Source organism: Palaemon carinicauda, unplaced genomic scaffold, assembly GCF_036898095.1.
Source record: "Palaemon carinicauda isolate YSFRI2023 unplaced genomic scaffold, ASM3689809v2 scaffold108, whole genome shotgun sequence".
Lineage (NCBI taxonomy): Eukaryota > Metazoa > Arthropoda > Malacostraca > Decapoda > Palaemonidae > Palaemon > Palaemon carinicauda.
The window spans coordinates 189,336-206,282 of NW_027168571.1; the positions used below are offsets into that span (position 1 = coordinate 189,336).

General features: G+C 37.1%; 1 protein-coding gene across 8 annotated transcripts in view; it reads left to right on the plus strand.

Annotated features, from left to right (window-relative positions):
• The window catches only part of LOC137635260 (hepatoma-derived growth factor-related protein 2-like), an 83,372-nt gene that overhangs the window by 48,646 nt on the left and 17,779 nt on the right, over positions 1-16,947 (plus strand). For 2 of the 8 annotated variants that reach the window (XM_068367724.1, XM_068367723.1), the window contains exon 8: positions 11,153-14,456. The exons of 5 other annotated variants lie outside the window; for them this stretch is intronic. In XM_068367724.1, the coding sequence (XP_068223825.1) occupies positions 11,153-11,752 (600 nt within the window). In that variant the 3' untranslated portion in view covers positions 11,753-14,456. Of the gene's footprint in view, positions 1-11,152; positions 14,457-16,947 lie in introns of those variants that run through there. One more of the 8 variants, XM_068367715.1, reaches the window with a different exon arrangement.

Sequence of the window (16,947 nt, forward strand, 5' to 3'; positions counted from 1 at the left end):
AAAGCACGATAAAAAATGGTAACCAATGTTTTGTTTACGTTTCTCTGATCATAATGAAGAAACAAACGCATTTACTGTACACATCTGTGTATAGGTTAGTTTTTGCATCGATTATATTGATTATTCAGTACAGTATGTTGATTTTGTTATTACCAATACATTACCATATATATATACTGTATGGGTTATGAAAAAAATCTGCGATGGTCGAACCGCGAAGTAGCGAGGGTTCACTGTATGCTGTCATCGGTAGCTACTCATATTGTAAATGGTCCCAGTTGCCCAAGCGGTACTGTTGCCGAACTTATTGATATTGCTTTTGCCTGTCCTTCGGTTGGCGTTCGTGTTTCTGTCAGTAGCGTTGATATTTTGAGCTTCTCTGGTATGTGTATAATGTTAGGCCATCTGTGATGCCATAAGAGCATTTACATTGATTACTCCTGTCTGATCCATGGATATTTAACCCTTTCACCCCCTAAGGACGTACCGGTACGTTCTTGCAAAACACTGTTAATTACATGTTTTTACATATTTTTGATAATTTTATGAGAAACTTCAGGCATTTTCCAAAAGAATGAGACTAACCTGACCTCTCTAGGACAAAAATTAAGCTTTTTAGACCAATTTAAAAAAATTATATAGCAAAATGTGCTCGAAATTTAACCTTATGGTGGGGGTAAAAGGGTTAATGAGCACTTCACGTGACTAAATTCCTGTATTTACAGAATGAAGTCTTATAAACTACTTCTGTCAACCCTTTTACCCCTAAGCTGTTTGGAACTTTCCAACCCTTAACCCCCAGGCTTTTTTTTTTTTTTTTTTTTTTTTTTTTTTTTTTTTTTTTTTTTTCTCAAGCACATTTTGCAGTATATATTTTTCAAATTGCTCTAACAGCCTTAATTTTTGTCATAGAGAGGTCAGGTTGGTCTCATTCGCTTGGAAATGCCTGAAGTTTCTCAAAAAATTATCAAAAATATGCAAAAAAAAAAAAAAATTTAAATAGCAGTTTTTTTTTTTTTGCAAGGACGTACTGGTACGTCCATGGGGGTAAAGGGATGAGTTTTCTGAAACGTACCAGTACGTCCATTGGGGGTAAAAGGGTTAAGAAAAATCTTGTTAGAATCTCCATAATTTTCTTTTACCTTAAATTCTGTAATTACCATATATTTCCGTGTATAAGATAACCATTAAATGCTAATATACACCCCTAAAAAATTGGGGTCGACTTACGCTACCATTCTTAAAAATCAAATCTTGAATTCTAAGTTAAGTTTATTGGTAGTCTAGCCTCAGCATTTGTGCTATAACCACTGACATACCGTACATGAAAATAATCACATGAAATAAACTGATAAGGTAATAAAACTACTTATACCTTATTTATTATTAGTATATCTTTAACCCTTTTACCCCCAGGCTTTTTGGAAATTTCCAACCCTTAACCCCCAGGGGGTTATTTTTTCCCCAGCACATTTTGTAGTATATTTGTTCTAAATTGCTCTAACAGCCTTAATTTTCATCATAGAGAGGTCAGGTTGGTCTCATTCTCTTGGAAAATGCCTGAAGTTTCTCAAAAAATTATCTAAAATATGCAACAACAAAAAAAATTTCCAACCCTTAACCCCCAAGGGGTTATTTTTTTCCCAGCACATATTGCAGTATATTTGTTCTAAATTGCTCTAACCGCCTTAATTTTCATCATAGAGAGGTCAGGTTGGTCTCATTCTCTTGGAAAATGCCTGAAGTTTCTCAAAAAATTATCAAAAATATGCAAAAAAATATGTATATAGTAGTTTTTTGCAAGGACGTACCGGTACGTCCATGGGGGTAAAAGGATGAGTTTTGTGAAACGTACCAGTACGTCCTTTGGGGGTAAAAGGGTTAATATTGACCACAATCTTTACTCCGTCTTATACATGGAAGCCTATGGTAATGATATGCTGTACATCAGCATATGAAGAAGGATCAAGTTTATTTTATTTATTGAAATTGAGTATTATAGCCTTGCTATTGATCAGCAACATTAAGGAGTTTTTGTTAGTTATTTCTGTATTTACAATACTTTGTATATTTTTTAGGAAAATTTAGGCTTAGAAACTATGATAATGTTCAGCCAAAAACTTCAGGAGAACCACTTTTATTTTTTCTATAAAATTGCATCTTCTGATATGAATCATTTTTAGTTTTATTAACCCTTTTACCCCCGGGGTATTTGGAAATTTCCAACCCTTAACCCCCAAGGGGTTATTTTTTTCCTAGCACATTTTGCAGTATATTTTTTTTAAATTGCTTTAACAGCCTTAATTTTTGTCATAGAGAGGTCAGGTTGGTTTCATTCTCTTGGAAAATGCCTGAATTTTCTCAAAAAATATGAAAAACAAATTTTTATAGCATTTTTTTGCAAGGACGTACCGGTACGTCCATGGGGGTAAAGGGGTGGCTTTTGTGAAACGTACCAGTACGTCCTTTGGGGGTAAAAGGGTTAAGATTCAGTGTCCTTTCAGTTATAAATAAAAGGGATGACTGCGTATTCAGTATAGATGTTACTGTAATTCCAGTCCATTATTAATGCTATTACTGTTATTATTAAAGGAGATTGCTATTTCATGTCTAGTTTTCATTCTATCTTTATAATATTTCCGATAAAATTCTTCTCTTCGAGAGGTATTATTATTATTACTAGCCAAGCTACAACCCTAGTTGGAAAAGCAAGATGCTGTAAGCCCAAGGGCTCCAACAGGTAAAAATAGCCCATTGAGGAAAGGAAATAAGGAAATAAATAAATGATGAGAATAAATTAATAATATATCATTCTAAAGACAGTAACAGCGTCAAAACAGATATGTCCTATATAAACTATTAACAACGTCAAAAACAGATATGTCATATATATAAACTATAAAAAGACTCATGTCAGCCTGGTCAACATAAAAACATTTGCTCCAACTTTGAACTTTTGAAGTTCTACGTAAACAATAAATTTCTAAGTTGGTTATTCTTCAAAGTCATAACAAGGATGCTGTAAACAGTGTAATCCAAGCTCATATTCAGTGTAATTAAGGAAAATAAAAAATAGAGTGGGTGTTGAGGTGGTTTGGCCATGTTGAGAGAATGGAAAATGGCTGTCTGCTAAAGAAGGTGATGAATGCAAGAGTTGATGGGAGAAGTACAAGAAGAAGGCCAAGGTTTGGGTGGATGGATGGTGTAAAGAAAGCTCTGGGTGATAGGAGGATAGATGTGAGAGAGGCAAGAGAGCGTGCTAGGAATAGGAATGAATGGCGAGCGATTGTGACGCAGTTCTGGTAGGCCCTGCTGCTTCCTCCGGTGCCTTGGTTGACCGCGGAGGTAGCAGCAGTAGGGGATTCAGCATTATGAAGCTTCATCTGTGGTGGAAATGTGGGAGGTTGGGCTGTGGCACCCTAGCAGTACCAGCTGAACTCGGTTGAGTCCCTTGTCAGGCTGGGAGGAATGTAGAGAGGAGAGGTCACCTTTTATTTTTTTTTATTTATTTTTTTTTTTTCATTTGTTGATGTTGGCTATCCCCCAAACTTGGGGAAGTGCCTTGGTATATGTATGTATGTAAAAAATAGAGGGATTTATATACAGTATACATGTTTGAATGTTTAAAGGCCACTCATTAATGGCAGAGACATGGGACAGTGACATTACCCTATCAAGCAGAATAATGCTCTAGAGACTGACCATATATACATATGATCAGCGCCCAAGCCCCCTCTCCACCCAAGCAAGGACAAAGAAGGGCCAGACAATGGCTATTAATTACTCAGCAGATAGACCCATAGGCTCCCCGAAACCACCATCCTTAGCTGACAAGGATGTTGAGGTTGCAGCGACCAAAGAAACTAATGACTCTGAGCTGGACTCGAACCCTAGTCTGGCGATCGCCAGACAAGGACGTTACTGATAGGCCACCGCAACCCGTATTAATATTGAGATCTGGTTTCTGATTGGTTGACAGTTTGGGAATTTTTGTTTTTTAATTTGAGTGATGAATTGTTTACAGTGTGTGATGTTATAGATGCCATTGGTGTTTTCAGACCGTTTGACTTTGCAGAATATCGACATTTGTGAGAGTGGTAAGAGTGTATAGATGCCTGGATACGCAAGGGTCTTATGGTTGTTGTCGAGTTTCATCGTTACCCCGAGAGGGTATCTAGGGCGGTAGATAACAGTATACCTTTTAAGGTCTTCTGTTGGTTTAAAGGTCGCTCATGAATGGCAGAGGCAAGGGACAGTGACATTGCCCTAGCTATCAGGACAATGCCATAGAGACTAACCGTATATTGTATGATCAGCGCCCAAGCCTCCTCTCCACCCAAGCTAGGACCAGGGTGGGCTAGGCAGTGCCTGCTGATAACTCAGCAGATAGATCTCTAGGCTCCCCCAAACTCCCCCAATCTTAGCTCACAAGGATGGTAAGGTTGCAGACACTAATGGCACTAAAGAGTCTGAGCGGGACTCGAATCCCCGTCTGGCAAACACCAGACAGAGACATTACCCATCAGGCCACAACAACAATTATTGTTACAGTGGAGCTTATCTGTTTTTATCAAAACCAGAAATATACGCAGTAAATCTTGGAGAATCATTTGTAAAGACAAAGTTTATTTTGAATTTAAACAGATAAGAGCTCCTTAGGTTGATGTTAAGCAGAGGATCATGAACTTGTCAGTAGTTTGTCTTTTCCAAACCTTTTTAAACAAAGCAGTTATGAATATTCGATCTATTTAATCGAAGCATGATTTTTGGTATAGGGTTTTAAATACTGTAGCGTAGTAAATGCCTCTTTGCTAATGATTCAGGTTTGTGGCATACTTTTGGGGTGTGCTTCAGAATCTAAATATATCTGTTTTGAAATCAGGCTGATTATGGTCAGAAACTCGGGGTGTGAAGTTTGAGCTGTCAGAAGTACTGTATGTCGCATGGTTTGAGGCATTTAGATTTTTGACGGACAGGATTCTGTTGTTGAATAGGTATTCAAAGTTTTAGTTGTTTCCACATCTATGCATGGAGTCAAAAATTTCATTTAAAATCAAGCAGTAGGATGTAGCAAACTGTAAAAGACAGTGATCTATAAAATATTTGTTCAAAAAGAGCCTGGACTGAATTTCTGCATTTTTGTAAACCACACTGACCCCAGAGTTGTGGAAGGAGTTTCCATTGAAGACTCAGCGAGGACTATTCCTGTGTAAAATTGAGAACTGGAACTGCCCTTGATTTCTTTAGTCAGTCAGCTTGAAAAAGCCTTCACTGAGAGACTTCTTTTGTTCATGTTAACCCTTTCACCCCCAAAGGACGTACCGGTACGTTCTTGCAAAACAGTTGTTTACATGTTTTTTTTATATTTTTTATAACTATATGAGAAACTTCAGGCATTTTCCAAAAGAATGAGATCAACCTGACCTCTCTATGACAAAAATTAAGGCTGTTAGAGCAATTTAAAAAATATATATATATTGCAAAATATGATTGAAATTTAACTTTACCTTGGGGGTAAAAGGATTAATTATGGATTCAAGAGAATTATCTTGCTTAGGGACAATAACAAGGTTAGGTAATTTACTTTCATAAATAAATGAAGACTATTATGGGGAAATATATTCTCCTAGAAGTCCCAATGTTTGGCAATATATTAAAATAAGGATAAGACTATTATGGGGAAATATATTCTCCTAGAAGTCCCAGCATTTGGCAATATATTAAAATAAGGAGAATTAGAACACGTGAGTCAATCTATTCGAAAACTGTTCTGCAGCTACCTCATTTGTTATCCATATCCTCGCCTTCAGATTTGGATCTGGAAAATCTTTAATCCTTCCCTTTTGTTTACTAACCTTTGCATTTGCTCTAGGCAAAGGACTTGTTTCTCTAGTTGAGGTGCTAGCACCAACATAAACGCCTGTAGATGATAATCGTGAAGAGCTCGTAAGCAAGCCTACACCAGACTGATCCCTACTGCCGAAGCATGGTGCAAATATTCTCATCTCTTATTTTAAGCTTTTTATAAACTATTGAAAAATTGTTTCCCATCCCTCAGGAATTATCAGACATCTTCATCTGTGGTGGAAATGTGGGAGGTTGGGCTGTGGCACCCTAGCAGTACCAGCTGAACTCGGTCGAGTCCCTGATTAGGCTGAAGGAACATAGAGAGTAGAGGTCCCCTTTTTGTTTTGTTTCATTGTTGGTGTCGGCTACCCCCCAAAATTGGGGGAAGTGCCTTGGTATATGGATGGATGGTCATGTTATTGATAAGGTATAAAATGGTTACTCAAAAATGCTGACTTTAGTGGGCAGAGGGATGTTAGAATCCGTACTCGTGAGTGCCAACTTCATCAAGTGAAAGGATATGATCTCGGAAACCAAGGGTCATATAGGGCTAACTGAATTACGGAAATGAAAGTATTTTGCAACCGAAAGATATGAAATAGTCGAGAGACCAAGTCTAGGAGTCTATCGACTCCTTATAGTGCTGCGTACCAGCAGAACCCTTTCTGACTTGGTACCTCAGAAACACTGGACATAACATGAGGAGTTAGCTATGGATTTGAAAAAGGCCAGGTTAGGTTAGGATCGCTGTCTTTGCCTGAAGATCTACTGCCCGCTTTAGATTGAACTAAGCAAAATCAACAAAAAGTATTAGCACCCCCTACTCTCACTATAATCAACTCTCCTAGTCTTCTCTAGCGATTTCCCAGAACTAAAAGACAATTTTTTATAACGAGTTTATGAAAAATACAAAAATCTAAATCACAATCAGGATTTCAGGTAGACAAAAGACAAATTTTTTTATAACGAAGACAGTCTACTCCAAATGTGTTTAATTAAATGCTTGTTCCTGATAGTAGGCATTATGTAATGTCAGGTATCATTCTCTGCATCCCTTTTATAAACAGGAGAGACCTCGAACGTTTTATTAGAAGTCTCGGAAGCATAACATAGCATCATTTGTCAGGTTAGAATGTGGTCTCGTTATTTCGTTTGTCGTTTGTTGACAGTTGAACAAATGCTTCTGAATATTCTGCAAAGCTGTTTTTAATATTTTGATGGCCACAGTTTTTCGGCTATTGCTTAGCACGTGGACTGCAAGATGAAGGGTTGCAGAGGGCTTTTCTTTACCCTCGTGAATATACGGTAATTACCGCCGCCAACGAAGTTGGAAGAAGGTTACGTTTTCGCCCTGTTTGTATATTTGTTTGTGTGTTTGTGAACAGCTTCCTGACCACAATTTTAATCATAGAGTAATGAAACTTTCAGGGATTAACTTATATAAAAAGCTGAAAAATTATTAAATTTTTGGAAGGTCAAGGTCGCTATCAAGCAAAATGTCCACATAATCAACCATAAGTTTTGACATCCTTGTCACAGAGACTTCAAACTTGGGTCATATTTGAGTGTATGAAAATCCACGCCAATTAACACATGTTAAGGACAAATGCCAAGGTCGAGATATAAGCTGCCGTGGCGGAGGTCTGCGCTCTAATGAGTGCCCCGCTACTTTATTTATGGTTTACAGTGTTTAATATCTTTTGGTCATCCTGGTTAATTTTATTCATTTTTAATTCGTGCTAAGGTATTAAATAAGGTATATTTTTACAACTATGCAAGGTTCCTGAAATGGAAAGCTTTTTTTAAAATTCCTTTTCTATAAGGAGGTAGCAGCAGTAGGGGACTCAGCAGTATGAAGCTTCATCTGTGGTGGAAAATGTGGGAGGTTGGGCTGTGGCACCCTAGCAGTACCAGCTGAACTCGGTTGAGTCCCTGGTTAGGCTGGAGGAACGTAGAGAGTAGAGGTCCCCTTTTTTGTTTTGTTTCTTGTTGATGTCGGCTACCCCCCAAAATTGGGGGAAGTGCCTTTGGTATATGTATGTATGTATAAGGGAATTTCAATATGGTTCTAGAATAGGTGAAATGCATATATGTATAATTATATATATTCACATATTGTTTACTGTGCAGAATATATACCGTGTATTCTTCATCTGATCATCTGTGGAGCAGTGCGCATATTTTGATTGGAATGCGATTCAGAATTATTTTCTAGGAATATATCTTCAGTCCATAGTTTCGTGTTGGTAACATCTGTGCTGTTTACAATTCGCCAATTTTTAAAGTCCCAGACCTCCGTAGAATCTCTGCTGCTTCATGAACTCGGTTGTATGGTTTTTATAAATGAGTGATGGGAAGCTTGTGATCTTGAAAAGTGTTTTTGGTAAGAAAGTCCCCAACTTATAGGCATTCAGAGATACAATCACAGGTACAACTGAAAATACCAAAGATAAGATAAAGAAATACGGCAATAAAAGAATTTCTGGGCTCGACCTGCGTCTCTCCGTGAAATGCTCCTTAACCCTTTTACCCCCAGGCTATTTGGAAATTTCCAACCCTTAACCCCCAGGGGGTTATTTTTTTCCCAGCACATTTTGCAGTATATTTTTTTTAAATTGCTCTAACAGCCTTAATTTTTGACCTAAAGAGGTCAGGTTGGTCTCATTCTCTTGGAAAATGCCTGAATTTTTTTCAAAAAATTATCAAAAATATGAATAAAAAAAAATTATAGCATTTTTTTGCAAGGACGTACCAGTACGTCCATGGGGGTAAAGGGATGGGTTTTGTGAAACGTACCAGTACGTCCTTTGGGGGTAAAAGGGTTAAATATCTAACTATTTTATCTAGTACAGTAACCATGTAATTCGTAACATTTCAAAGTAGGTGATGAAAAAAAAATGAGGATAAACTTAGGTCATGAATCAGTGTTTATCAGAAACTTTTTTTAGAAGTTTGTCTTGCCATGATCAATTGTTCTTGATGCTCAGCCAGTGATCGACTTATCTAGCAGGTTGCGTTGTCTGGTTCTCCAAGGGTTTAGATTTTGTTTCAATGCCTTTGCTGTGATGGAATTTAGTTTTATGGCCATTAACACTTAACCCTTTTACCCCCAAAGGACGTACTGGTACGTTTCACAAAACCCATCCCTTTACCCCCATGGACGTACCGGTACGTCCTTGCAAAAGAAATGCTATAAAAAATATTTTTTTCATATTTTTGATAATTTTTTGAAAAAATTCAGGCATTTTCCAAGAGAATGAGACCAACCTGACCTCTCTATGATAAAAAATTAAGGCTGTTAGAGCAATTTAAAAAAAAATATATTGCAAAATGTGCTGGGGAAAAAATAACCCCTTGGGGGTTAAGGGTTGGAAATTTCCAAAGAGGTTAAAAGTCCAAGTGGCTTTCACAATTACACTGTGGAACAGACAAATGTGGGAATAAAGGCAAAAGTATGTTGTGATAGTAATGAAGGGAAAAATTATAATTTACTGCAAACTTTATATGGTACGTACTTGTTACTTTTGTCTCTTATACATATGACTGCTAGATGAAATTACCTTTTGTGTGTGTCTGGAGGAGGGGGAGTCATACATCAACCTAGTCATTTCATTTCATCCTGGGGGAAATCTTTTATTATATACAGAAGGTCCTGAGCTTATGAATATTTGGCAATACAAGCACAAATCCAACTGAAAATAACAGAGATTAGATAAAGAAATTACTGTAGTAAAATCCTGTATCATTTAACACCGTAAGGGAGCGTCGACAAAGCGGCTGAGATAAAACCCAACAAGGTTATTGAATGAACGTGTGTCGCTACCTAGATATCCCAAACAGACAAATATAATACTCAACTTGGGAGCAGGGATCTCCAAAACGCCTGACATCTTCAAAAACACAAAATAACACAGAGCTATGAAAAACACATCCGAACGTTCACAGGTGCTAACAAGGAATGCTGGGAGAAGGTTAGGTAGTGGTGGTGGGGGGGAGGGGGGGGCAGTAGCTGTAGCGAACGACACCTCATAGTAATGGGCTATTTTGAGGAGGGAGAAGTCTAATTGGAAAGGGATCTCTGGTAGTGGTATCACTCGCCCCAGTTTTAATACCGACACCCTTTAGGGGTGAGCGAGCTGGATGTATTCCTAGCATTCCATGCAACTTTTTTCTCTGGTATTTTTAGCAGTATTTATACCTTTGAAATGGTGCTTTAAGGAGCATTTCACGGAGCGACACAGGTTGAGCCCAGAAATAGATTTTTCCTTCGTCAAGATCCCTTTTGTAATCACTTGATATCTAATTCACATGAAAACCCGACTATCTGTTGACTTTAGTGTTCAACTTGCAAACAGCTTCTTGCAACCAAGTAAGTTTGTAAGTGGAGTACCTTTTATAGATACAAGGCAAAATCCAGTTTTTATTTTTAAAGGAGTATAATTCAGACAACCTTATTTTAACATCTGTTAAATGTCCCACTTATTTGTATTGGTTATTTTTTTTATTGTAGTTTCTTTTGATTTATGTGTTCTCAAGGGAGGGATAATCGATTCTTTATTTATGAAGATTGTGCATTTCAAACATGCATCTGTAAAAATGTTTCTCAATACTGAAAGTCCTGTCAATTGTGCATGATATTACAGTTAATATATAGTATAGTTTACCACAGTCTTCATTCTTAACTTTGTTTTCTGTTTAGTTTTCTGGATAGTAAGATCTAACATGATGATTTAGTTAAGGAGCATTTAAAGATTGAAAGTTTGTCACATTGTCTTTTAAGTTAGGTGAAACAAGAAGTCTTGCAAGATTTGAAAGGAAATTTGAGTGTTCATTTGGGCCACAGTCTCTCTCTCTCTCTCTCTCTCTCTCTCTCTCTCTCTCTCTCTCGCAATTTTCATTGAAGGCGATTGCCTCGGTGGCGTCAACCCGTTTCCTATGGGAATCTTAATATTTTCTCAGCTTCTTCGGATTCTTCAATGTAAAGAAGTAGGGAAAGTAAGAGGATTTCTTTATGAAACATATTTATGCCACTATGGCAATCACTCACTTGAGTCACCTTCAAGGAAAATTACACATATAGAGAGTAGATATAGATTAAATGATATGAATCATTTTACATTCTTACTAGTAAACTTAAACTATCCGGGGAAAAGTGTAGGGAAGTTTTTTTGATTGGAGATGTTAGGTTAACGTAGCATACGTAGTGACTGAATAGGTATTGGGGTAGGTACATCAGTTGAAGGAGAGGAATGTCATGAACATACTTAGAGGATGATGTGGTTCAGCCTACTCTTGATGTCCACAGCTTAATGATGAAGACTTCAGGACATGGCTGGATCACGGAAGAAAACCCGCGGACGAATCCTTGGCGAAAGTTCAAGAGAAAATGTCCAGTTCCCCCAGTGAGGACGATCGTCACCTTGAACTCAAAGAAGACCGTATAGCTCACAAGCAGGCTTTTGAGGCTATGCAGCAGTCAATAAATTACTTGCTTCAGGGAAATGACCCTCCCTTCTACCTGATCCAGTTGCTGAAAAAGGAGCAGTACAGAGCAATGAGAAAGTACAAAAGTGCTTTCCAAACTAGAATAGATTGGTTTTTCACTCCGATTAACAATGCAAGAAAAGAGAGTAAGACCGCTGGGCAAGACAAGCAATCTGTAAATAGGTCGGAAGACCCGTTCCAAATAACCGCGTTATCCAAAGAAGCAGAAGGCGGCTTAGACCGCTCCCCTCCGCGCTTCAAAACGCCCGAACCCTCACAGTTAACGTCACCAACTTCCAATGGCAGTTATCGTATTTATCCAGCAAAGAAGCCTTGCACTAGAAGCGACAGTCGCCCCTCTACGCCGGCTGCCGCTATGCATTCCCCACCACCTCATGGTAAAGTTCCTTATTCCTTCTGACTGTTAAACCGTAGAGAAATTGAGAAGTCACTAACTACTTTTCATCCCAGTTTTCCAATCTTGTAAAAACTATCTTTTCACCTCAAACTTTTTCCCCTCGAGTTTAATCATTTTTTACGCGATAGATTAGTCGCTAGGAAATTGTCATCTGTTTATGTCAATGCCTTTTACTATAGTTGGGGGGGAGAAAATTATTTCATTAGTTAGGTTTTAAAAGATGTGAAATTTTTCTTAGGACAGATTAGAGTTATCTTTCGAGTCCCTAGCATAGTACACTCTCTGGTCAGAATAATTTACCATTGCTACCTCTTGTTATTTTTGCATGCAAAAGTCTCATGCAAACTTGACAAATGTAGTAATGATATTAAATATTTTGTGTCAGGCTCACCTTTGCTGCTATTTTGCCATTTATATGGATAAAGAAAGCAGTACGTTGATGCCCTCATCGAGGGGAAATATTAGATTAAGGCAGCATTTTTAGGAGGAATACAGGTCATTTAAATGTAAACCAAAAAACCTTAATGCTTTGATATATATATATTTTTTTATGAATGATTTTAGATGTTTGAGAAACTTATATTTTCCCCCATCCTACTTTCCAACGTCGCTGAATAACATTTAAAGATCTCTCTCTCTCTCTCTCTCTCTCTCTCTCTCTCTCTCTCTCTCTCTCTCTCTCTCTAAATGATTTTAGATGACTGAGAAACATTTTTCCTACCCTTCTTTCCATCGTTGCTGAATAACATCTAAAGATCTCTCTCTCTCTCTCTCTCTCTCTCTCTCTCTCTCTCTCTCTCTCTCTCTCTCTCTCTCTCTCTCTCTCTCTCTCTCTCTCTAAATGATTTTAAATGATTGAGAAACATTTTTCCCACCCTTCTTTCTATCGTTGCTGAATAACATCTAAAGATCTCTCTCTCTCTCTCTCTCTCTCTCTCTCTCTCTCTCTCTCTCTCTCTCTCTCTCTCTCGGGAATGCATTGGGTAGTATTTATGGAAAACACATTGCTAAATCAACTATAACTTGTGTTTATTCTGTTGCCAGTATTGTAAATGTCAATTGAGTTAACTTTTAACGTTTTAGAATGTTTTTTTTTTAGAGCACTGCTTTCTTGTCTTTTCAATGAGCAGCCCATAAATCTATTCAGCTTTCTGTAGATGTACAAAACAGTGTATAGTGTCGAGAGTGTATGTAATGTCATTGCAGGACAGTGAAAAGCAAGAGAGATAAAAGACAGTGAGTTGGAAACATGTTCTTATGTTTAATGGCGGTGTGTGACCGAACCCCCATAACCACCCACCGATTGAGTTGTTCCCGATAAAAGACAGTGAGTTGGAAACATGTTCTTGCGTTTAATGGCGGCATCTGGCCAAACCCCCATAACCACCCACCAGTTGTGTTGTTCCCGAATGTGCTTGACTCGTAAACTGTTGTGAATCCCAACTTTGCTCATTCCACTGTTTGGTCAGCACTAGATATGTAATGTATAGGATATTCTGTATATTTTCCTTTCGTGGAAGGAGATGCCTCAATTTGTTACTGTGCTCGGTAGAGAATTTAATTTTGTTTTCCCTCTAGAAGAGACAGAATTTTCGAAATGAGATAATACCTCGATTTATTACTGTGCTCTAGATAATATGAATTTTTTGGGGGGGTGAGATACATAGAAGATGTACACTGATTTTATTTTTAGATAAAGAATTCAAAGCAAGTTATGTTCATGGAAAATATTTGTTTTTTTTTTTTGAATGGAGGAAGAGGAGTCCCTCTGCTGGACAGTCAGGTACTTTGTCATTGGAAGTTGGCCTGATACATTGAAGAGATAGCACTGCCGTGTACTCTCGTGTTATTTCTGATGTACCAGGCAAGTAGTTCTAAGGTATGTCTACCCAGAAGTTAGGTGGCAAAGATTTTTTTATGATAGCTAATGTTTTTTTGTCATTTACCATCAGCAAGGAGGAAGAGCTATTCTTTGGCCTTCTGCCAAATATATATGCTGATAGGAAAACCAAGCTTTTTTATATATATATAATTAAAGGTGCTGTAAAGCCTTATTCATGATGAGGAGGTTTGTATCAATATTCATAATTAAATCAGGTTTTATTGAGTAGAAACGAGAAAAAAAAAGTCAAAGGCTTTTCCTTCTTGCTATATGGAGGAGAACATTTGACGAATGTCATAATGAAGTCTGTCATGGTGTGTGGTTCCTTATCTTGTGGCCAAGCAGCCATCTTTCATACGATTGTTATATCTACAAGTTCTCGTGGTGGCATTTGGACGGATTTGAATTTTTTACTGTGAATTTCAAAGGAAGAATATTAGAATCTCACAGTGTTAAGAAGAGAGGAAAATTATGTTCAATCTTGCCTATTTTTGGATGTTATATTGATATGGTTACACTGAAATAAGTCTTATTAAAATTTGAGTGATTACAGAAATTTTGTTTCAATTTTTGCTGGTATTTTGAATTATGTAAATGGAAAAGTATCCATACTGTTCTCACAACCCTCTCCGAAGAGCAAAGTGTTTTATTTTATAAAGGAGTAAATGGCAGTAAATGGCAAAAGGCTTTTGCCCTGTGATTTTATTTACATTTTGTATGATTAAACATTACTTGTGGACTGAAGAGTTTAGAAAAATTTTTAGCATGAAGGTAAAATGTTTTCTAAGTTTCGGTTCTTTTTTTTTTTTTTTGAGAGAATTTAAAGCAGTTTCTATGTATACAACTTTGAGTGCCATTTTTTTTTTTTAATAAAGTTTAATAAACTTCTGTTGAAGTATCCATAAAATTTCCTTGGATCATTGTATACTATTATTATTATTATTATTACTATCCAAGCTACAACCCTAGTTGGAAAAGCAAGATGCTATAAGCTCAGGGGCTCCAACAGGGAAAAATAGCCCAGTGAGGAAAGGAAATAAGGAAATAAATAAATGAAGAGAACAAATTAACAATAAATCATTCTAAAAACAGTAACAACGTCAAAACAGACATGTCATATATAAACTATTAACAACATCAAAAACAAATATGTCATAAATAAACTATAAAAGACTCATGTCCGCCTGGTCAACAAAAAAGCATTTGCTCCAATTTTGAACTTTTGAAGTTCTACTGATTCAGCTGTAATAGTCTGGGTACATGTGATAGTTGAATATAGCCAGATGTTACTAACTGTAATAGTTTTGAGTTTCACAGGGTGTCGCAGGCTATGTTTTGGTGTATAAAGTATAGGGTAGTTCAAATACTTTGGATTGCCGACATAATACAAATGTATACATTAACAAAGTGTCCCCGCCCTCTGGTGTCAGCATGAGTGAAGAGAAACCTTGATGCTGATCGTGTCAGTATGTTTAATTGATCTCTACGACACTGTTCTTCGACTGCATTGGTTTCGTTCATTGAGGGGGTCAATTTTTTTTTTTTTTTTTTTTTTTTTTTTTATATATATTCTGTACTGTTTATAAATGTAACATGGATCTTTATTCAGAATTAATAATGTGCAACTACAAACTGAATATACTTGGTTGAGCCTTCTTTGCCTTTAGCGATGACTCATATTGTTATTAATATATATCCTGTAATATAATTCTATTTGCATGGTTTGTAATAGTTTTATAAGTTCCAGTTAAATGTCTTGTGTTTCCCGGCAATTCTGGCTTTTATTAATCACAGAATTTATTATATTGACCACTGTAAAACAGGAGAATACCTTTGTCAATGCCAGCTCCATTGCACAGTGTTATTGGACACAAGTGGTTAGTTGATAGGAAGCGAAAGAAAGTCTAATAATATTTCTGACTTTACTTTTCTGTAAAGGATGAGCAACTTGGTTTTCATAGTTAGAAATCTTCTTCATTTATGTAATTTCCTACTAAAAGTAGGACTTTTCATCATCATTCATCAGTATATATTTAGGAGAGAACTTGCTAAGAGTGTACAGTATTTGAAAACACCCAGTCTGAAATGATTTGGAAGGCCAAATAATGTCTTGATAATAGTAATGTGATTAATTCCTGTTTCGTCAAAGCATTTCCATTTTTTAGACTTGCAACTAATGGACATTCTGGTTCAATTTGAAAAATGTTGGTCTGAATATCACTTGCTTCGGTTCACAATATTTTGGATCATGGTTGTAGAGGAGGGACCTGGTATTGTATGAAATAAAAGAGACGATCATGGTTGAAGAACAGGGACCTGGTATTGTATGAAATAAAAGAGACGATCATGGTTGAAGAACAGGGACCTGGTATTGTATGAAATAAAAGAGACGATCATGGTTGTAGAGGAGGGACCTGGTATTGCATTGAATAAAAGAGACGATCATGGTTGAAAAGCAGGGACCTGGTATTGCATTGAATAAGAGATGATCATGGTTGAAAAGCAGGGACCTGGTATTGCATTGAATAAGAGACGATCATGGTTGTAGAGGAGGGACCTGGTATTGCATTGAATAAGAGATGATCATGGTTGAAAAGCAGGGACCTGGTATTGCATTGAATAAGAGATGATCATGGTTGTAGGGAAAGGACCTGGTATTATACTGAATAAAAGAGATGGTATCACAAGTAATGCACGGGGCTAAATGAAATTTATGGAGCGAAGAATATAAGTATAAAAGACGAGCAAAGGTGGAAGCAGGAGCTGGGGCTCCGTGGTGTGATGAAACGTTAGATCTTGGAAGACGGCATTTCTGTTACTCCACATGCAGTGAAATGGTTGTATACGATACAAAGTATTAATAAAAGAGTATTAACAGCTTGGGCTACAGGTCAATTAAAGTAACCTGTTCTCTATCATACTAGGAATATATGTGTGCATCAGGCTTATAATACTATATGCAAGAGGGTCGAGGTACTGACCGAAATTAAAAAAAGATCCTGAAAATGTGGCTATAATATGGTAAGATTTGCTGCAGTGCTGCAAGAAGATAAAAGTCATAAGTGAAGAATTTGTGGCAACCAACAGTTGAGAAATCAATTCAGGTCTTGTAGATTAAGAAGGATTTGGTGTGTGGCAAGAAAGGTCGAGAAAGCCGTAGAGCAAAGGGCACTGATAAAATCATGTTAGATGGAAAATACAAAAGACAAGAGTAACTATTTAGTACAGTCTGGGAAAGACCTGACTTTAACCCCTTTACCCCCGGGGTTTTTGGAAATTTCCAATCCTTAACCCCCAGGGGGTTATTTTTTCCCCA